The sequence below is a fragment of the Oncorhynchus keta genome, chromosome 9, assembly GCF_023373465.1.
Source record: "Oncorhynchus keta strain PuntledgeMale-10-30-2019 chromosome 9, Oket_V2, whole genome shotgun sequence".
Classification (NCBI taxonomy): domain Eukaryota; kingdom Metazoa; phylum Chordata; class Actinopteri; order Salmoniformes; family Salmonidae; genus Oncorhynchus; species Oncorhynchus keta.
The window spans coordinates 39,597,456-39,619,875 of NC_068429.1; the positions used below are offsets into that span (position 1 = coordinate 39,597,456).

At 43.7% G+C, this 22,420-nt stretch overlaps 2 protein-coding genes across 2 annotated transcripts in view; one reads left to right on the forward strand and one right to left on the reverse strand.

Annotated features, from left to right (window-relative positions):
* Positions 1-281: 281 nt before the first annotated feature.
* LOC118387758 (dual specificity protein phosphatase 4-like) lies at positions 282-6,972 on the forward strand. Its single transcript, XM_035776444.2, has 4 exons — positions 282-793; positions 1,613-1,746; positions 2,428-2,647; positions 4,571-6,972. The coding sequence occupies exons 1-4, from the start codon at positions 406-408 to the stop codon at positions 4,951-4,953; spliced, it is 1,125 nt and encodes a 374-aa protein (XP_035632337.1). The 5' UTR covers positions 282-405; the 3' UTR covers positions 4,954-6,972.
* Positions 6,973-14,301: 7,329 nt separating this feature from the next.
* LOC118387759 (poly [ADP-ribose] polymerase tankyrase-1-like) overlaps positions 14,302-22,420 on the reverse strand; it is a 115,668-nt gene continuing 107,549 nt past the window's right edge. Inside the window, exons 19-27 of the mRNA XM_035776445.2 lie at positions 22,005-22,362; positions 21,690-21,769; positions 19,532-19,652; positions 18,045-18,142; positions 17,731-17,805; positions 17,475-17,580; positions 17,130-17,316; positions 16,716-16,872; positions 14,302-16,571 (exon numbers count right to left, since the gene is read on the reverse strand). Of these exons, the coding sequence (XP_035632338.1) occupies positions 16,485-16,571; positions 16,716-16,872; positions 17,130-17,316; positions 17,475-17,580; positions 17,731-17,805; positions 18,045-18,142; positions 19,532-19,652; positions 21,690-21,769; positions 22,005-22,362 (1,269 nt within the window). The 3' untranslated portion in view covers positions 14,302-16,484. The remainder of the gene's footprint in view (positions 16,572-16,715; positions 16,873-17,129; positions 17,317-17,474; positions 17,581-17,730; positions 17,806-18,044; positions 18,143-19,531; positions 19,653-21,689; positions 21,770-22,004; positions 22,363-22,420) is intronic.

Here is a 22,420-nt window from a genome sequence, read left to right on the forward strand (position 1 = left end):
ATACATGATTAAATAGCCTCGGCATGGTAGCCTATATATAATTCCAGAAGATTTAGACTATCGTGGGAATAGAAGTAGACTACTGCATTTTGCATTCATTCAGAAGAGAGTCAACATAATTTTCGAGGTTTGGCAGCGGTAATTTCATCTTCTGTCGGCTTTGATTGTTGACTTTTCATGAATGAAGAGAAAGGAGAGAATGGTTAATGAATGGTGCTAGCGGGTGACGTCACCTCCAGCGTGACGCCACCACCCATTCATAAAACGGAAAGAGGTGACTGCTCGTGATAGTAATGCTCTCAGAAGAATAACAGCACAACATTGCGCAGGAGCTGCTCAGGATTAACGTACATCCAGCACTCTCTTCGTGTTCTTCAACACGAAAAACACATTTTTTTCTTCATTATGGTGGAAAATATGGTTATCATGGATGAACTTTGCGAAATGGATTGCAACGTTTTGAAAAGGTTGTTGAAGGACGACAGTGCGAAATGTCTGGTGCTGGACTGCAGATCATTCCTGGCGTTTAGCGCTGGACACATTCGGAGCGCAGTGAATATCCGCTGTAACACAATCGTGAGAAGGCGAGCAAAGGGCTCCGTGAGTTTAGACCAGATTCTATCCGGTGATGAAGAGGTCAAAGCCCGGCTGAAATCAGGACTGTACTCCGCTGTGATTCTCTACGACGAGAGGACGCCCGACATAGACACGGTTAAAGACGATAGCACAATCACTCTGGTGCTCAATGCATTATACAGAGACACGTTTGGAACTGAAATATATCTACTCAAAGGTAAAATGATCACAATGCACTTAAGGTTATCCGAATTTAAAAACATGCCCAATGCTGACTTTGTTTACAAATATAAATAACAACAATTAAATATCACATCTGTCTCATTATATCTGACAAGTGTGTTATTACCATGTTATTATCATATTGTCTCAATCAGTTTAAAATGGTAGGGTACATGTACTGCCGTTTTGTATTGCTGCACAATTCAACCCACAATGGGCATTAGGTTCTAACAATGATGTAATGCGTAGAGAGCCACATCTGGGTGCACGAGGATGTGCCGCAGTGAGTATCTTGTGATCCTCAACAATTGGTTCATCGTCAAGATTTCGCATAACATTTTTATTTGATAATAGTTATTATTGTAAATGGCTCATTATCGCAATGTCATTATCCAAAATAGATTTAAATGACGCAGTGTTGGCAGAAAATCACACGAGAGTATTTCTCAATAAATTATTGGAAGTTAATGGGGAAATGCAAAAACATTTAATCTATTCGAGTATTTAATAGGTTTTCAAATGTAATTAAGGCCTTAACCGTTAGGCATAGGCCTACCCAAATTATAAATGACATTATAAGAAATTGACATTCTAATTATGATTGTGTTCTATAATGTTTTATGTAATTATTCAGAAATATTTTATTTGGTTGTTATTGAAAAAATGTGTGATCTGTAGCCCTATAAAGCTAGGTAGGCCTAATTTGTAAACGATACAGTCGTTTTTTAACGCACACGGTGCGCTATTATGTTGTGTTGAGAGTGTGGCCTGTGATTGGAATATCCCGATGTCTAACGGTAATCTCTTTTCACAGGGGGCTATGACACATTTTTCACGGAGTATCCCGAGTTCTGTTTGAAGACCAAAACGTTATCTTCGTTCTCTACGCAGTCCAGTTTGGACTCCTGTTCTTCATGTGGAACTCCACAGACGTTGCACCATGACCAGGTAAAGAAGGGTGCCTGTTTATCTCGGTGACCGAGTTTGACTGAATATGTGGCATTGAGTGAAATACTAGGGGACTCGTCAATTTTGTCCATCCACTGGTTTCCGGGCTCGATAAGAGCACCAGTTATGCTTCCGTTTTTTTCTCTCCCTGCTGGAATGGGTGGTAGGCCTGTGTGACGAACAGTGACCCGGCCGACCTTCCCTATGCACATCTGTTTTACATAGTCCTTATCGATCATTTCTGCCGTTTGTAGCGGGACCATATCAGCAATGACATAACAGTTTTACATAGCCCTTATCGATCATTTATGCCGTTTGAAGCGGGCTCATATCAGCAATGACATAACAGGGCCCAAATCAATAAACTGTCCGGAGATAAATAACCTGCTGGAGTTCAAATCATTGCCATTGGTGATTGGCCGAGATTTTATATGACCATATGTCAGACCCTATTACTGCTACCATTGTATTAAAATCATTCACATAAAAAGTGCACACTGTAAATTGTATTTATCAGAACCTTTTAATTTATTGATGATTGCAAATTGTTAATAGGCCCTTTCTCCAGTCCTATTTATTGTGTTAATTTGTGGTGTTTGAAAGAGACATTCTGACTGTAAAATATCCTCTATTCTCTCTTGGCTCTGTATTAATGCCCACTTTGTCTTCTCTATGTTCCAGGCTGGTCCAGTGGAGATTCTTCCCTTCCTGTACCTTGGCAGTGCCTTCCATGCCTCCAAAAAGGACATGCTGGACGGCATGGGCATCTCAGCCTTGCTCAACGTGTCCTCTAACTGTCCCAACCACTTCGAGGGGGTCTACCAGTACAAGTGCATTCCTGTGGAGGACAACCATAAAGAGGACATCAGCTCCTGGTTCATAGAAGCCATTGAGTTTATCGGTAAGCTTCAATCTCTTAGAAGAATACATGGGACCTGTCCCGAATGACACCCTGTTCCCTATAGTGCACTTCTTTTGACCCGAGACAAGGTAGTGCACTATAAAGGGAATAAGGTGCCATTTGGGACACAGACTAATGCCCGCTTAATCATCATCATCATGAGCAGAAGGAGAATTACATGGTCCATGATGGTCCCTGTAGGACCCAGCTGCCGCATAGCCCAGTAGAATGTTAATTTGGTCATGTGATTGAAGGTTGTCTTCTTGCAGGGACGAGATTGTTACTTTAATTGATGGCTCTTCAGGAACATGTTGTACAGACGGCTCCTTTGGTAATTAATGCTAGTGTAGTGTATGAGTAATGGTTGGCAGTGTCTTTCAAACCTGGGTGGCGTAATGCATTTGACAGAACATTTTCATTTCATGCTAGGTAATAGCCTATCTGACGGGAGAGCATTTTAGAATAAATCATTGGTAATAAATAGAGAGTAAATCATGTGCTCATGCAGAATCTCAGTGTGTGTGTTGCCCATGCTCAAAATGCTTTGTTGATATGGGCGACGGAGGGAGAGGAGTGCTGAGCTATAGTTATTGCGGTACTCCAATGGTTAGGGATTACCATGAGGGAGGATAGGAGGGCGTAGCTCCTAGAGGTTCCATCTTGGTAGAATACACACACACACACACACACACACACACACACACACACACACACACACACACACACACACACACACACACACACACACACACACACACACACACACACACACACACACACACACACACACACACACACACACACACACACACACATATATGAAAGCCTCTGCACTGTTCTGTGGAGAACCCAGTAGGCTTGAAGGTGTGTGTGTGTGTGTATATAAGCGTGTATGGACTTGAATGCGTCAGAGCTAGCTGCTTAGGGAGTCTGACTCATCCACTGTTCATGGGTGCGCCGCCTCGTTAGTTGGAGTTACCTGTGTGTGTGTGTACGCGAGAGAACACGACTGCACTTGTATAGAAGTGGATACCACATTTCTATGTTTTAATGAGTATTTATGAAATTCTATCTATGTGGAAATATGTGTGTATTACTACTCAAAATGGCCTCCCTGTGATGAGAGCATATCCCCTGTTGTTGCTATTTCTCATGGTGAGAAATGTTTATGTATGGAAAGGGCTGCTGTAGGTGTCTGGATGCAGGATATACTGGAAACTGTATATAAAATAAAGGAAACACCAACATAGTGTCTTAATAGGGCGTTGGGTCACCATCAGCCACCAGAGCAGCTTCAATGTGCCTTGGCATAGATTCTACAAGTGTCTGGAACTATATTGGAGGGATGCAACACCATTCTTCCACAAGAAATTCCATAATTTGGTGTTTTTTTGATGGCAATGGAAAAACGCTATATCAGGCGCCACTCCAGAATCTCCCATAAGTGTTCACTTGGGATGAGATCTGGAGACTGACACGCACATGCAAGCGTGCACACCCTAATTGTAAACCTAACCGCTAAGCCTAAAATAGCCCTTTTCCTTTGAGACCCCTCTTTCAAAGTCACACATATCTGTTCTTCTAGCCATCGTAGCCAAAATAATGGGCAATTGGGCATTTTTATACCTGACCCTAAGCATGATGGGATGTTTTAATTGCTTAATTAACTCAGGAAGCACACCTGTTTGGAAGCACCCACTTTCAATATATTTTGAATACCTCATTTACTCAAGTGTTTCCTTTATTTTGACTGTTACCTGTACATTTGCATGTCTTTTCTCTTGGGTGCAAGGGGGGTGTCTCTATCATAAAAGCTTATGGACCATGGCAACAGATCATCCTGAGCACTATGTATTACCTATCCTGTACATATCACTATCCTGGAGTCAGTTCTGAACCCCCTATCTCTTTGTCTCTCTTCAGACTCTGTGAAAGACTCTAACGGACGTGTGCTGGTGCACTGCCAGGCGGGCATCTCTCGCTCTGCCACCATCTGCCTGGCATACCTGATGAAGAAGAAGCGTGTTCGCCTGGACGAAGCCTTTGAGTTCGTCAAGCAGCGCCGCAGTATCATCTCCCCTAATTTCAGCTTCATGGGTCAGCTGCTGCAGTTTGAGTCCCAGGTGCTAGCTACGTCATGTGCAGTGGAGGCCGCCAGCCCCTCGGCAGCCAGCCTGGGCCCCAAGTCTTCCTCCACCCCCACCTCACCCTTCATATTCAGCTTCCCCGTCTCCGTGGTAGCACATGGCCAGCCCAGCAGCCTGGCTTACCTGCACAGTCCAATCACAACCTCGCCCAGCTGCTGATGCCCTGCCCCCACAGACAGACATCGACACTGAACTGACCCAGGGGGCTCCTGTCAGCCCCATTTCTCTCACTATCCAGGGCAGAGAGAGAGAGAGAGAGAGTTTCTCTTCTCCTAACTTGGTATAAGCTGAAAGGTCCATTGACAATGAAAAACTGAGGGTGCCTATGCTGCTGCCTGACTCAAAAAACTGTATAGAATATGACACACACACACACACTCATTCATCACTATTTGGTGAACATTAAATAAGCTTTTTCTGAAAACAGGCTCAAGGAGATGTGCAGTTCCTGTGGTTTAGTGCGAAGGACGTGGCGGCAGACTTCTAAGTTGCAGTCCGTCTCTTTCATTTCCTGTGGAGTTTTCCAAAGCCTCTCCAGTCCTGCTGAGAGGGGTGAATGGCCACGAGCAGAGATGCAGAGAAAAGGAAAGAGCAAAGAGGGGAGGAGGGGGAAAGAGAGAGAAAGTGCGCTCAGTCATTTAGTCGCTTCCTGAAGGAGAGCAGGAGGCTCTTCAGTTGTGACAGGTGCTCTACTAACGTCCTGTCTGGCTTCCTGTCCTTGACATCCCCATCCTATCTCCCATGTGCCCCCCTCCTCTCCTGGAGCAGGACTGCTGATGAATGAGAGAATAAAAGCGTCCCCCATGCGGAGGTGGAGAGGCGGTTGAGATAAAGAGACAAGCTTTCTGAGACGGTGCCAAATGAACGCCTGAGCCCCTGCTACATAGCCCGGGCAAACCCCTGGCCTTCCATGTAATAGGCTCGGTCGGATGGACAGATGGGCTTTTGAAGAGAAAGTTAGTTTTTTCTGTTTGTTGGTCAGTGCCTTGTTCAGAAAAGGTATAGGATGTTTTTTTCCGGCGCTTTGGATGTGCTCAAGTGCCCCAGCGCCTTTCCTTTTCAAACAGACTGAGGCAGATAAGCTGGGAAATCACTAAACAACAACGTTTCAAGTCAACACTGCAATACAGACAATGTAATCCCATCCGTTCCTCTCCCCCAAGTAGAGCAATAATCCGTTTCTCTCTCTTCCCAGTTGCCACCAAAGCACTACATTGTGTTGTGTATTTCTGATCATGTTTTTTAGCTTCATATGTATATTCACTCATCGATACAGACCGGATATTTCAGAAGTGTTTTTTTTGCCTTACCAATAATTATTTTTTAGAATTCTCAAGATAAGAATGTGTTGTTTTTCATCCTTTCAACCATATTGTCTGTTACATAGGTACTATTTCTGTCCAGACAATAGATGTTGATTGGTCTAATGCTTGTTGAAAGACGGAGACTTAATTGGGAACTGACCTATGAACCTGACTTGTCTTTTTTATCTTGTCACTGTTACTCCACCAATGTCTAGTAGATCCAGTCTACTTACTAATTGGGATGATTTCCCAGCTACGCACAAACACCCCCAAGAAACAGACACTGGGATATCAGACATCACTGGGAAAAGACAAGGTAGAAAACTGCTTGTGTGTGCTGCCACTGGTCTGACTCCTGAGAAATGGTTCATTGTTTTCCTTTTCATGTTAAACAGACAGTTCTCTGAGCGTTTGAGACAAAATATTGCCTGGAAGCATTGGCCTAGGTGACGATCAGAGCCAGGAGCAAAGGCTTCTGGGGAAACAGGATTTAATTCCCTCCTCTTTTTTGAAGAATGTTGGCACCTTTTATAGAGCACTTTTAAGTGATGCAATACTGTATTATTTAATTGGTTTGTACATTCTTGTTATACCAGGTGGTAACTGATTACTTTTCATACACTCATTATGTTGTTTTCTTCTTGAGCAAGGGTATGTAAATGATATGAAGATGAGAGGTGGTCTCTGGTCCACAATCATTGAATAATGCAATACTTTTTACCTGTGTCAAGTGAAATGCTGTCGTCTCCTTATGGCAGTATCATTCATCAATTTAACAATTTTTTTAAAATTACTTTTTTGGTTAAATTGTAAATGCTTTATTTATTTCTAAAATTCCATTGTTAAATACAACATTGTTCTTTAAAAAAAAGAATCTCTGTGTCTTATTTGCATGAAACATCACACATGGTGTCTGGGAGGGCTACATAGTGGTGGTGTTTTTCATATTCATGAACACTTTATTACACAGACACCTTGGTCAAAAACAGGCAATGACTCATATTCAAATACAACCTTTAATTTAAACATTTTTGGTAGTTCTAATCACCAGATCATAATTGCAAGCACAGGTAATGTATCAAAATAATCAAAGGCCTACTTACCATCTAAATCACCTCACAAGGAAAAGGCTGGTATTTAGATGTAGCCAGCCTTAGACTATGCTGCAATTTTTGCCGCAAAACTTGATGGATTGTGATGGTCTGTTCATAACCGGTGTTGGTCCTGTCTAAAGATCTGCACAAACTTCAGTGCAATGACCAGAATAGGGTTCGAGGAGCTGTGTTGCGTTTCCCAACATTAATGTAGGATTATAACACCCCCTAGTGGGTGATCTTAATACTTCACATCCTCTTTAACCTCTCCATAGAAATCAAATTACATTTTATTTGTCACATGCTTCGTAAACAACAGGTGTAAACAGTGAAATGCTTACTTGCAGAGAGAGAGAAAAAATAATGACACGAGGAATAAATACACAATGAGTAACGATAACTTGGCTTATACATGGGTACTAGTACTGAGTCGATGTGCAAGTGTACAACGTATTTGAGGTAGATTATGCACATGGTTTGCAAATAAGGGCATGTTAAATGTTTTTGAAAAGAAAACCTCTTGAAACTGCTTTTTATCTATCAGAATATCTAATAGTGGTAGAGACCATACTATTGAACAATATAACGTTTTTGACGGTTTCCCCAAATACCTGAGGATTAATGTCATTACCACCAAGTCATAAAATGGGATATTTTAGTTGAAAATGAAATTACAGAAAGTTATTTTTTTTTTACTATTTGGAAGTTTTCTTAATTATATGTATTCCTCATTGTCAAGTTTAAATGCCCATATATGCCTTGGTGATACTCAGAAACATGTTTAACACACCAATATCTTACTATTTTACATTATGTTAGGAATTATCTCAAGAACAAGCATATAAGGTTCACATATGGGTAAAATCCTCAATATCAATTGTAAGTTAATACACCACTTCTTCAAAAAGATGTGCCGTGATGGTAATGACCTAGGGTTTTGGTAATGACCTAGGGTTGTGGTAATGACCTAGGGTTGTGGTAATGACCTAGGGTTGTGGTAATGACCTAGGGTTGTGGTAATGACAGTGTGGTGGAAAGGATATTTCATATAAAACGGATGAAAAATACCATTAAACAGTTTAATGTCACAGTTGTACATGTTCAACTTGATTGAAGACATAGAACACACCATTCAAAACCTCAAAAAACAAAGGTTACATGCCTCATGAACATAAAGCATATTTTAGAACAATTTTGGGATTCAATGCATTAGGCAGAAATACATGTACAAGGTTGGAAACACTGTTTAACATTGAACACATGACTGTTCACTGGCTGCAGTCTATTAATTCAGACTCGTGAGACAGGTGTGGGCTCACTCAAGATTAGGTTATGCCCTTAATGCACTCTATTGCTTAACGAGAGAGCAATTTTTCTCCCAGACTGCACCATCAAGCATTATATGTCATTTTGTCACTGGATGAGGCTCAGGGACAAACCTAAGCACATTCTCTGGTTGTTCCTCTCTCATTGGTCAAAATAATCAGTTGGCTCCCACACGACTCTTCGTCTTGACTAGAGTGCTGCTCTCTGCATCAACATCTTGTATAATACCAGGTTAAAGGTCTTCATCATATTTCACAACACACCACTTTCCAATCAGTCTCTCTTGTAGGTCTGCAATGGGCTGTATTGCGCTAGAAGATGGCTGTGATACTGTGCAGTTGGAAGTGGAAGGTTGTGCTTTGTCTGCTTCTGTTGGTTGAATTATCACGGTCTGTCCACCAAAACAATCACATAGACGTGGAGTCATTTGAGGGCCAGGTAGGTCATCATTGTGTAGCTGTAAGACTTCCGGTGAGTGTGGTGGTGTGTTCCTTGCCAGGTGTGACTCCATAACCTCTTTTCTGGATAGTTCATCTGCTGTTTCTTTGGTTCATTTCCCATTTCCTCCTTTTTTTTTGTGCTTTTTCTCACTGGGAGAGTTTTGATATGGATTTCAGTTTACGGCTTTATTTTCTCTTGAGGTGTCTTTCTTTTGTTTCTTAAGATACTCCTGGTATGTTTGATTTTGTTTATATATAGTATGTCCTTGTCCTTTCCTTGGTTGATTTAGGGGGTATCTTATAGAAAATTACTGTCAGTAATAACCATGGTAAGTTTCATTAAATAGACATCAAAATCATTCAATTATCCTAGCATTATACAAAATGTAATGGTCTTATTTAGAAAATAAGTGTTCAATTTCAACTTAACCATGATCACATACAGCACCAGTCAAAAGTTTGGACACACCTACTCATTCAAGGGTTTATCTTTATTTTGACTATTTTCTACAATGTAGAATAATAGTGAAGACATCAAAACTATGAAATAACACATATGGAATCATGTAGTAACCAAAAAAGTGTTAAAACAAATCAAAACATATTTTAAATGTTCTTATATTCATCAAAGTAGCCACCCTTACTTAGACTGATGACAGCTTTGCATTTTTACGATATTTGGTCATAAATAGCAGGGATTCTAGCATGCTAACTCCAGTTGAACAGCTAGCATACAATGTATCCTAAATGCACATAATTAAAACATAATTTCAAAAATCTAACATAATTTCATGAAATTAGATTCAATTTCGTAATGACGTACAATATTATCTTGTCAAGTCATATTTACCTTTCTTTTTATATCCTTTCCGGAATCAACATTTGAATCTCCCTCCAAGACATCAATGTGCTCCACGGTCACTATTTATAACCATGTAAACAAACTTAAGAAAAATATGATCATTATGTAATCAAATCAAATTGGTCACATACACATGGTTAGCAGATGTTAATGTGAGTATAGCAATTTTTTTATTTATTTGACTAGGTAAGTCAATTAAGAACAAATTCTTATTTTCAATGAAGGCCTGGTGGGTTAACTGCCTGTTCTGGGGTAGAACGACAGATTTGTACCTTGTCAGCTCTGGGGTTTGAACTTGCAACCTTCCGGTTACTAGTCCAACGCTCTAACCACTAGGCTACCCTGCTTGTGCTTGTAAAAATGAATGGAAAAGATCATGATCATTAGAAAGCAAATTACGGACTCCTCTTTAAATCTGCGTATTCCTTCAAAGCTCAGTTGTCCTGAGTCTGCACAACTCTGCCAGGACCTAGGATCAAGAGAGACACTCGAGTGTTTTAGTACTATATCTCTTGACACAATGATGAAAATAATCATGACCTCTAAACCTTCAAGCTGCATACTGGACCCTATTCCAACTAAACTACTAAAAGAGCTGCTTCCTGTGCTTGGCCCTCCTATGTTGAACATAATAAACGGCTCTTTATCCACCGGATGTGTACCAAACTCACTAAAAGTTGCAGTAATAAAGCCTCTCTTGAAAAAGCCAAACCTTGACCCAGAAAATATTTAAAAAACTATCGGCCTATATCGAATCTTCCATTCATCTAAATTTTTTTAGAAAAATCTGTTGCGCAGCAACTCACTGCCTTCCTGAAGAAAAACAATGTATACGAAATGCTTCAGTCTGGTTTTAGACCCCATCATAGCACTGAGACTGCACTTATGAAGGTGGTAAATGACCTTTTAATGGCATCAGACCGAGGCTCTATATCTGTCCTCGTGCTCCTAGACCTTAGTGCTGCTTTTGATATCATCGATCCCCACATTCTTCTGGAGAGATCGGAAACCCAAATTGGTCTACACGGACAAGTTCTGGCCTGGTTTCGATCTTATCTGTCAGAAAGATATGTTTGTCTCTGTGAATGGTTTGTCCTCTGACAAATCAACTGTACATTTCGATGTTCCTCAAGGTTCCGTTTTAGGACCACTATTGATTTCACTATATATTTTACCTCTTGGGGATGTCATTCGAAAACATAATGTTAACTTTCACTGCTATGCCGATGACACACAGCTGTACATTTCAATGAAATTTCAATGAAAATTGCCCTCGCTAGAAGCGTGTGTTTCAGACATAAGGAAGTGGATGGCTGCAAACTTTCTACTTTTGAACTCGGACAAAACAGAGATGCTTGTTCGAGGTCCCAAGAAAGAAAGATATCTTCAGTTGAATCTGACAATTAATCTGTATGGTTGTACAGTCGTCTCAAATAAAACTGTGATGGACCTCGGTGTTACTCTGGACCCTGATCTCAAGATCTTGATTCTTACCTTCACAACCTGGGGGTGGCCTGTGAGCATATCCCCTGATCTCATATCAAGACCGTTTCAAGGACAGCTTTTTTCCATCTACGTAACATTGCAAAAATCAGAAACTTTCTGTCCAAAAATTATGCAGAAAAATTAATCCATGCTTTTGTTACTTCTAGGTTAGACTACTGCAATGCTCTACTTTCCAGCTACCCGGATAAAGCACTAAATAAACTTCAGTTAGTGCTAAATACGGCTGCTAGAATCCTGACAAGAACCAAAAAATGTGATCATATTACTCCAGTGCTAGCCTCCCTACACTGGCTTCCTGTTAAGGCAAGGGCTGATTTCAAGGTTTTACTGCTAACCTACAGAGCATTACATGGGCTTGCTCCTACCTATCCTTCTGATTTGGTCCTGCCGTGTATACTTACACGTACGCTACGGTCACAAGACGCAGGCCTCCTAATTGTCCCTAGAATTTCTAAGCAAACAGCTGGAGGCAGGGCTTTCTCCTATAGAGCTCCTTTTTTATGGAATGGTCTGCCTACCCATGTGAGAGACGCAGACTTGGTCTCAACCTTTAAGTCTTTACTGAAGACTCATCTCTTCAGTGTGTCATGTGATTGAGTGTAGTCTGGCCCAGGAGTGTGAAGGTGAACGGAAAGGCTCTGGGGCAACGAACCGCCCTTGCTGTCTCTGCCTGGCCGGTCCCCTTCTCTCCACTGGGATTCTCTGCCTCTAACCCTATTACAGGGGCTGAGTCACTGGCTTACTGGTGCTCTTTCATGCCGTCCCTAGGAGGGGTGCGTCACTTGAGTGGGTTGAGTCACTGACATGATCTTCCTGTCTGGGTTGGCGCCCCCCCTTGGGTTGTGCCGTGGCGGAGATCTTTGTGGGCTATACTCGGCCTTGTCTCAGGATGGTAAGTTGGTGGTTGAAGATATCCCTCTAGTGGTGTGGGGGCTGTGCTTTGGCAAAGTGGGTGAGGTTATATCCTTCCTGTTTGGTCCTGTCCGGGGGTATCATCGGATGGGGCCACAGTGTCTCCTGACCCCTCATGTCTCAGCCTCCAGTATTTATGCTGCAGTAGTTCATGTGTCAGAGGGCTAGGGTCAGTTTGTTATATTTGGAGAACTTATCCTGTCTTATCCGGTGTCCTGTGTGAATTTAAGTATGCTCTCTCTAATTCTCTCTTTCATTCTCTCCCTCGGAGGACCTGAGCCCTAGGACCATGCCTCAGGACTACCTGGCATGATGACTCCTTGCTGTCCCCAGTCCACCTGGCCGTGCTGCTGCTCCAGTTTCAACTGTTCTGTCTGCGGCTATGGAATCCTGACCTGCTCACCGGACGTGCTACCTGTCCCAGACCTGCTGTTTTCAACTCTCTAGAGACAGTAGGAGGGGTGGAGATACTCTTAATGATCGGCTATGAAAAGCCAACTGACATTTACCCCTGAGGTGCTGATTTGCTGCACCCTCGACAACTACTGTGATTATTATTATTTGATCCTGCTGGTCATTTATGAACATTTGAACATCTTGGCCATGTTCTGTTATAATCTCCACCCGTCACAGCCAGAAGAGGACGGGCCACCCCTCATAGCCTGGTTCCTCTCTAGGTTTCTTCCTAGGTTTTGGCCTTTCTAGGGAGTTTTCCCTAGCCACCGTGCTTCTACACCTGCATTGCTTGCTGTTTGGGGTTTTAGGCTGGGTTTCTGTACAGCACTTTGAGATATCAGCTGATGTACGAAGGGCTATATAAATAAACCTGGGGGTCAGGTAGTTTGCCCCCGGTGATGCATGCCACCCTCTGGAGAGCCCTGCGGTTGCGGACAGTGCAGTTGCAATTCCAGGTGGTGATACAACCCAACAGGATGCTCTCAATTGTGCATCTGTAAAGGTTTGTGAGGGTTTAAGGTGCCTCCTGTTGCACCTTCTTCACCTGTCTGTGTGGGTGGACCATTTGAGTTTGTCAGTGATGTGTACGCGAGGAACTTGGAAGCTTTCAACCTTCTCAACTGCGGTCTCGTCGATGTGGATAAGGGGGTGCTCCCTCTGCTGGAGTGATTGGCCACGCAGTCATGGGTGAACAGGGAGTACAGGACGGAGCTGAGCACGCACCCTTGTGGGGCCCCAGTGTTGAGGATCAGTGAAGTGGAGGTGTTGTTTCCTACCTTCACCACCTGGGGGTGGCCTGTGAGCATATCCCCTCCATATATGTATAGGCCTATACACTATGCATAATAAACACATCATCATACAAGCTCTAGGTCCATCCACATCATCTAGCAGAGAACACAATTTTGCTCTGTGTGACAAACAGGAGGATAGATTGCTTGGTTTGACCGACTGATTTCTAATGGGCCTTCTGAATGAGAGGATTGATTAAACATCCGTATTTTCCTGCATGGGATCGCTGAGGTAATGGTCAACTCTGTCCTCACACCTATTTATCTCCCCCACTTCGCAGGAAATCAATTACCCTCTACAGGAATGCAAAGCATGGACAATACTGTTTCAGTGTCTAGTGAATTTTACCCTCTCCAGGAATGCATAGCATGGACAATACGGATTTAGTGTTTAGTGAATTTTACCTTCTACAGGAATGCATAGCATGGACAATACTGTTTCAGTGTCTAATGAATTTGACCCTCTACAGGAATGCATAGCATTGACAATACGGATTTAGCGTCTAGTGAATTTTACCCTCTACAGGAATGCATAGCATGGACAATACTGTTTCAGTTTCTAATGAAATGAATTTTACCCTCTGTCTACAGGAATGCATAGCATGGACAATACTGTTTCAGTGTCTAATCTAGACATTTCCATGAATGTCCTGTACAGTATGTAGTGTAGCCAATACAAGGCCCTGCTCCTTAAGCGGGACACTTATATGCTGTGCATTTAACTTCAACAAAAGCCATTCAAAGTCTAACATTAAGACGGAACGATCTTCAGTGAACTACTTCATCGTGAGTTAAGTAGCAGGGAATAGGCATTGGTCGGATGTGAAGTTATGTACTTTATTAAGACTCTACAACACTGAGGAGTGTTACATTAGTCTGCAGATCAGCTGTGAGTGGGTCATTGCAGGATCTTTCAGCACCAGGAAAACAAAATAACCAGTGGTAAAATAAGATAAGAAACTGTAGTAGGAAGTAGGTAGAGGCAGCGAGGCTCTCTCCAGGCGCTGTTGGTCTGAAGGAACGCGGGGGGGGGATTGAGACCACGGTTCCATCCCAAATGGCACCCTATTCCTTATATAGTGTATAACCTTTGACCAGTGCCAATAGTGTACTATATAGGGTTTAGGGCGCCATTTGGGACACATATTTGCCATTTGGGAATCACTCCAGGCTGTAGTAACAGATGCGTTAACATTCCGGTCAAAGCACAGGCAGTTATGGAGGACTAGTGATCCTAGCAGTGGAAACAATAGGGAAAGCACAGTACCACAGCAGCAAGATGCAGATAGAGCCCAGCTAGTGAGAGGAGACCGAGACACAGTCTTTCAATTCAAATCAGCCACTACTACTTCTGTCGCTTCAAACTGCCATCTCCCAGAGGATGGTAGACAAATCCAGCAGGAAATAAGAAAAGTTATTGTTTACGCCTCAGAAAGAGGACAAAGAGCAGAGGGACGAATATGGCAAATAGTGACTAAGAAAAGATGAAAACACAGCTGCAAACAGTTCATCCAGGTACAATCTTAAGACGGTACAATTGAGAAACACACTCAACTAAAAAAAAATCAATTTCATCCCCAGAAAAAACCCAAAGCATTAAAGATCCACAAAAACCCCCACTTAATTTACAGTACTAATACAGCCCACTCTTCTTCCGTTAACAACATGGTGAGCTTTACAAAGGCATCGTCTGCTACACACTGTACAATACTGGACATCTTTTTTTCCAACGTTATTTTCAATTAATTTTCAAATAACTTAAAAATCATTCCCGTTAAAAAGTGCAAATCCATTAAAAGATGAGCTTGACTGGATGGGCAATGGTCATGAAAAGTCCGATGTTCAGTGTTTTCTTGTGCAAAGTAACGTTATAATAATACAAATAATAGTAATTATAAGAGTTTTACAGGTGTCATAGCTCGCTGTACTTTCTCACTTGCTTTTTGTTCCCAATCTGAAACCTTCTAGAGGATGTTCCATCAAATCCAGGAATGGAGAGAAAACCCTTAATGGTCCCAGAGAGGAATACTATATATCACCTCAACTTTTAAAAAAATAATCAGAAAGGGGTCAAAAACCGGCAGGTCCCCCGTTTTGACATGGTCCCATTATAGTGTACACATCTCTAAAAACAAAGTCAAAACAATAACGTAAAACCAACTTGAAAATATCATAAAATAATACAGAGTTAATATCATAAATGAGGTCTAATGCTTTTATGAGTTTTTTGCTTAAAATATTAGTGTGCTGGAAAGGAAAGGGATTGGTTGTCTTTTTAGTAACACATGATCTGTGTTCGGGGTCTGTATACTGCAGCTTCCCTTGCCAGGCTTGTTGAAGACACATGGCTCTGAGTGAGGCTAGTATATGCACTACTACACCCACCCTAATCTCTATCCTTGTCTGAGGGATAGGTAGAGAAGCCTCTGCCAGGCTTCATTAGGGCAGCTAACACTCAGGTAAAGGCAGACTGGCATGGGTCCTCATCACAGACCCTAACTGCTTATCAATGAGCTGTGAGTCCCCATCTCTAACCTTAACCACTAACCAATGAGCTATGAGTCCCCATCTCTAACCTTAACCACTACCCAATGAGCTTCAGTCCCAATGTCTGACCTAACCATTATCCATTTGGTTCTCTCTATTTGGCCTTAACCAGTGACGACAAAGAGCAACCATGAGCGAGAGACCGGGAGATGGGCACTAGGGGGCGACAACATGACGATTTCCCGGGAAGGCAACATTTTCATGTAAACACTGAAGTAGGATGAGGAAAGAATAAATGGGTGGTGGTTGTGAGAAACTGGTCGTTTATAGTGAAATGGAACAACAACAAAACAAGTGGAGCAAAGAAATCTTTCCATTGGTGTAGAGTTGAGTTAAGGGGCTGGGGTTTGTCCCGGCTCAGCCCAGAATGTGTGAAGTGTTTCTGGTAAGAGTCTCTGTGGTTGGTTCTTTCCCAGTAAAGTTGGGTGTGAGTTGGTCTGGTTCAGTCTGGACTAGGACTTCTGTTCTTCTCCGGCTGTGGATGAGGGTGTGCTCTCTGGCTTCAGGATCTGATACGTGATTAGGTACTCTGGGTACGCCTGAGGAATACAGTGGGAGAGAACAGTCATTGTCATTATAAACACCAACCATACAGTCTCAACACATCTACAGTATGTGCTTTTCGACAGACTTGCACTGTGGAACCGTGGCTCTTGTGAAAGGTGTGTGTGTGTTAGACCGACCTGTTCTCCTCTGTAGATTACGTACTCTGCGTAGGCCAGTCCATTGACGCTGGGCCGGCCAATCACAGAGTGGTGTCCAGGGGGGGCGTGGGCCATCTTCATGGCACTGAACTGGAGGAAGGACTTACCCAGGGTCACCCTGCAGAACAACAACTGCCTGCAACACACAACAACCCAACACACACACACACATTAGAACAAAACACACACCTCCCTGTAATAAACAACTTAACACACGCCAGAACATTACACAACTTGAGATCATTCATAACACACACACATCGGAACAGCACATACAATTGGCTGCAATACACAACACCAGATGGATTAGAAACAGCAGCATACACACAGCCTCTGCTTGCAGAACAGGCTACACATCACACATCATTAAGGAACGTCTGGAGTGAGTCTGACCTGTGGCAGACGTAGCAGGAGCGGTCTTTGTGAGTGGGGCAGCCCGTGCCCCCTCCTATCCCGTACACGTACTGGTTACTCTTGGAGGAGTTCTCTGCAAAATAGATGCCCGCGCCGAACATGCCCCCGATGTAGGCATGCCGCTCGTCAAAACCCTTATGGATGATGGCGTTGATGAATGGAGAGCCTGGCAGAAGAAGGGGGGGGGACAACCCTCATTCAGAAACAAATGTTGTAAGAGAATTGTCTCTCTTCAACAGAAACAATAGGTAAATGGTAGAGGTACTGGGTAAATGGTAGAGGTACTGGGTAAATGGTAGAGGTACTGGGTAAATGAAAAACTACCGTGGAAGAGCATGCGCTCGTTGTGGTGGTTGTGGTTTTCGTCAGCGATCTCTTTCTGTCTGTGCGAGTACCTCTCCCTCAACTTCTTATTCACCACCTTCTGGATCTACAGACGGACAGAGCGCACACAGTCAGACTCAACAGAACTGCCCACGTGCTCAAATCTTCGTCTTATTACCAGTTATTAGAGAGGTGTTTATTGAGGAGGAATAGGGATTTGGGGAGGTTGTCTCCTCTCCAGACGCCTACGACTCACCTTTAGGATGTTGTACCTGCTGAAGATCCCACCTGCGTTGCCGCCATCCTGGTGCTCTCGGATCGTACTTTGCAACTGTGAGGACGGTAAAGACAGAGGTGTCACGACAGAGCTTTTGGTCCGATGTCCTTACTTCTCCTAAGTCGACCGTGTCCACTTCTAACACTGATAGAATCTAATTGAACAAAGGCCTGTTTTCGATTGTCCGTTTGATTGAGGAAATGATCTGTGTCGTTGCGCTGCCGACTGAGCAAGTAGCCCTGGGACCAAATCAGGGCTACGTGGTAGAGGAGAGCTATAGTTATAGCACATACCTCCTCCTCTACAGACTGGAACTCCTTATCGTCAGTGGCCAGGTCTATGAGCACCGTACCCTGACTGGCACAGTGGAACGTGAGGTACGGGTTAGCACCTGGAGCAGAGGGACGAGAACACAGCATATGAAAATAATGAATCATGTGAAATTGTATCAGGTAACAATGTAAATGCCCGCACCAAAGCCCCGCTACCTTATCCTCCAACGAAGACATTTCTCTATAAATTGCCTAATTGACCTTTTGTCCAGTGTACTTGTTTTATTTTTTCCCCACAAAGTAGAAATAAGGGAGAAATAAATAAATAAATACGGTAGGGTAAAAGTTAGTTGTTTGGGCTAAATTATAGGTGGGCTATGTACAGGTGCAGTAATCTGTGAGCTGCTCTGACAGCTGGTGCTTAAAGCTAGTGAGGAGATAAGTGTTTCCAGTTTCAGAGATTTTTGCAGTTCGTTCCAGTCATTGGCAGCAGAGAACTGGAAGGAGAGGCGGCCAAAGTAGGAATTGGTTTTGGGGGTGACCAGTGAGATATACCTGCTGGAGTGCCATGGTGACCAGCGAGCTGAGATAAGGGGGGACTTTACAGAGCAGGGTCTTGTAGATGACCTGGAGCCAGTGGGTTTGCGAAGGCCAGCCAACGAGAGTGTACAGGTCGCAGTGGTGGGTAGTAAATGGGGCTTTGGTGACAAAACGAATGGCACTGTGATAGACTGCATCCAATTTATTGAGTAGGGTATCGGAGGCTATTTTGTAAATGACATCGCCGAAGACGAGGATCAGTAGGATGGTCAGTTTTACGAGGGTCTGTTTGGCAGCATGAGTGAAGGAGGCTTTGTTGAGAAATAGGAAGCCAATTCTAGATTTAACTTTGGATTGGAGATGTTTGATGTGAGTCTTGGAAGGAGAATTTACAGTCTAACCAGACACCTAGGTATTTGTAGTTGTCCACATATTCTAAGTCAGAACCGTCCAGAGTAGTGATGCTGGACGGGCGGGCAGGTGCAGGCAGCGTACACAGAAGATGTAGTGTAGTAGTGGAGTATAGACGACGCCTGTCCCATGCTTGACTGTTTGTTTTCAGTGTCTCATAACTCATTTTGATTGGTCAACAATGTGTTTTCAAAATATTAAAAAAAAAAAATCTGTCTTTTGTATTACTGTGACATAGTGGAGTGACAATTCAATACATTTGTCGAACTCCACGAGAAAGCACAATAACACAGGGCTAAAGGTGGTGTCCTCTGAGTAGCAGGCTGTACTGAGAGACATTGGGTATGGGTAAGCAGCAGAGTGCATGTCTAGTATTACTTCATAAGAGGTTAAACAGTCCTCCTAAATAACCTTAGACTCTCTGGATTAAGCCAGTGTGGCCAATTAAGCCACTATATACTGTATAAGAGAGTTCTTAAATATGAAATCAATAAGGGATGAGATGAATGGAAAACGATCCGGCTGGCAGTATCTTGGCTGAGATCTGGCTCTCTGACCTTGCTGTCCTCCTAGGAGTCTCTCCATGCCTTTGATGAGTTTGTGGCGGTGACCGTAGGCGTTGATCCCAATCTCCTTCAGCTCCTCGTGGCCCATATCGGCCAGGACATCCAGCGTAATCTGCACGGAAACAGAACAATCAGCCAATCAAGAACAGGAGCTGAGACAGAGCATCCTAAACACAGCAAATCGGAGTGGCTCTCCAAAGAAATGCATCCAATCATAATATCATTAGAACGAAGAGACTGTGACAGTGCAGAGAATAGCAAGTCACAGACCGCTACAAATAATGTAACATTCAGAAAGAGGAATATCAACAAATTCCAGAAAAAATTGTAGATTTATCTTAGTTCTCTGGTTAAATGTACTTGCTGGCCACCATTTCTAGCCCTGCAGCCGACCATGACCCATTTCTACCAAGATATGACAAGATATGGTTTAGAGCCGTCTCTCTCCCTCTCGGTCTGTGTCAACCCTCACTCATCTGGCCAGTGCAGGGAGTTGTGTAAAATCTCTCCAGCCACTGAGGGGATACACTTAGCCAGTGGTTGAGGAGAAGAGAGGGGTTTAAATGGGTAACTCACTACTCAAATGCATATTCACTGATCAACAACACTGGAGAATCCTCATCCTTAACACAGCATCCTCTAGTCTATTCACCAAAAACAAACCTTCAGATATGGACAAACAAACTCTCACACAATCACATAGAGAGAGTGTAATATAGAGAAACTATGAAGAGGTCGTGGTGTGAGTATGGGGTAGGTTAGTGACTGTGTGTGGGCTGACACACTTCATAATTTCTATTCCCTGAGCATATATCCTCTAAGGCTGAATCACCTCTTCTCTCTCTGACACTCCCAATCTCAAATAGCCTCCTCCTTGGCTATCCATCACAAGTAAGACAGGTCTGTCACACACTGGCACCCGGGCCACTGGCCCTGTCTAATCAATCAGGAAAAGGAACCCCCTACGTGTGACTAACATACAGATGTGATAATGCAGCACAGGAGGTTGGTGTCACCTTAATTGGGGAGGACAGGCTTGTGGTATATATGTTATTTAACCTTTATTTAACTAGGCAAGTCAGTTAAGAACAAATTCTTATTTACAATGACGGCCTACCAAAAGGCCAACTGCGGGACGGGGCTGGGATTAAAAATAAAACAAAATAAAAATATAGAACAAAACACTCAACAGCTGGAGCGGGAATCTGTAATGCAGTGATAATGGTGAGGAACCAAAAACCAATCTGGTACGAGAACAAACCACTCCACTTTCATCTCATAAGCTTCTCTACATCTGAAAGACTGGAACTTTTTCCTTAAGCAGTAAACCCCTTCCTTCATGTAACTTCTTCCTTTCCTTTCCTTTCCTCTCCTTTCCTTTCCTTTCCTCTCCTTTCCTCTCCTTTCCTCTCCTTTCCTCTCCTTTCCTCTCCTTTCCTTCCTTTCCTTTCCTTTCCTTTCCTTTCCTTTCCTTTCCTTTCCTGGCTGCTCTGATTCTGAACTTGTCTTTAGGAGAGACAGGAAGGTTGAATAAGGTCTGATTTGCTCTCCTCTCCTGACCTCCCTCCTCGCTCCCGTTCCCTCGCTGCAGGGATCCCTCTGCTCATCTATGTGCAAATGAGATCCCTCTCTGTTCCAGCATGGCTACCATGTCCCCAGCCTGATTTCACCTGACATGTCGTCCCGCACACCCCTAACACCACACGCCGCTCAGCGTGGAACCCAACATCCCCCTAAAATCAATCAGTGGTGGGATGAAGAGGTCAGTCTAAACTACCCTGCCGGAGACACGGGCACTTTGAGCTGCTGCAGACACAGGCAGAGAAAGAGACAGAGGGGGGAGAGGGAGGGAGAGAGAGAGTGCAGTCTGCTCTGCAGCATGAGGGAAATTTCATAGTGTCTGGCCATGCAGCACGGTGAAGTCTGATTTCAGCCTGTCTGAGATGATCTGTCTATGCATAAGGGGGGCAAGTAATACTACTGACTGACTGACTGAAGGCCCAGTAAAAAGGGCAGCTGCAGACAGAGCGGCACGGATGACAGATTGACTGAGAGTTGAGCTTTTTAGACGTGAGTGACGGAGGTGTATGAACGGGAAACAGTGAAAGTGATTGGTTTGTACAGGGACCACTAGGATACGTGCATTTACCTGTTCCCTCTCGAAGATGTCGCGCAGGTGCTCCAACCCCAAGCTCTTCAGGAACTGGCTGATGTTCATGTCTAGGATGGCTGTTGAATAAAACACAAAACAGACAATGTGTCAAATGACGGCTTAAATACGGTCTACTCAGACAAATCAGACAAACTATTTTTCACACGTATTGCCGTATTATGGGAGTCTGCATTTTTCACATTGATGGCCTACTTTGTATGGTGATGCTGAGGGAAAATGTCCACTCTTGGCTGGATACAAAGTTGAATCATTTTCTATCTGTGATATATAAAAGACGGAAGGGTTACGTACGCTGTCCTTCCTTCCTGTCGGACCCGGCGGCTCCGTCTGCAGGCCCGGTGGCTCCAACCACAGTGAGCTCACTGAGGGGACCGGCCAGGTTGTCTATGCTGCTGGCTGCAGACAGGCAGGATGGCGTAGAGGCCGGAGAGATGTCCGCTGCACTGACCACCGAGCCGCTGCCCACCGAGCCGCTGCCCACTGAGGCGCTGCCCACCGAGGCGCTGCCCACTGAGGCGCTGACCACCGAGGCGCTGACCACCGAGGCGCTGACCATCGAGGCGCTGACCACCGTGGCCTGAGGCTTGAAGCAGCTGGGCAGGGTGTCTGGAGGCATAGCATCAATCAGCAGCGCTCTGATGTCATCAGCCTGAGACAGGGGAGACAAGAAACAGACATGTAATGAGGATACTATGATAAACATATTC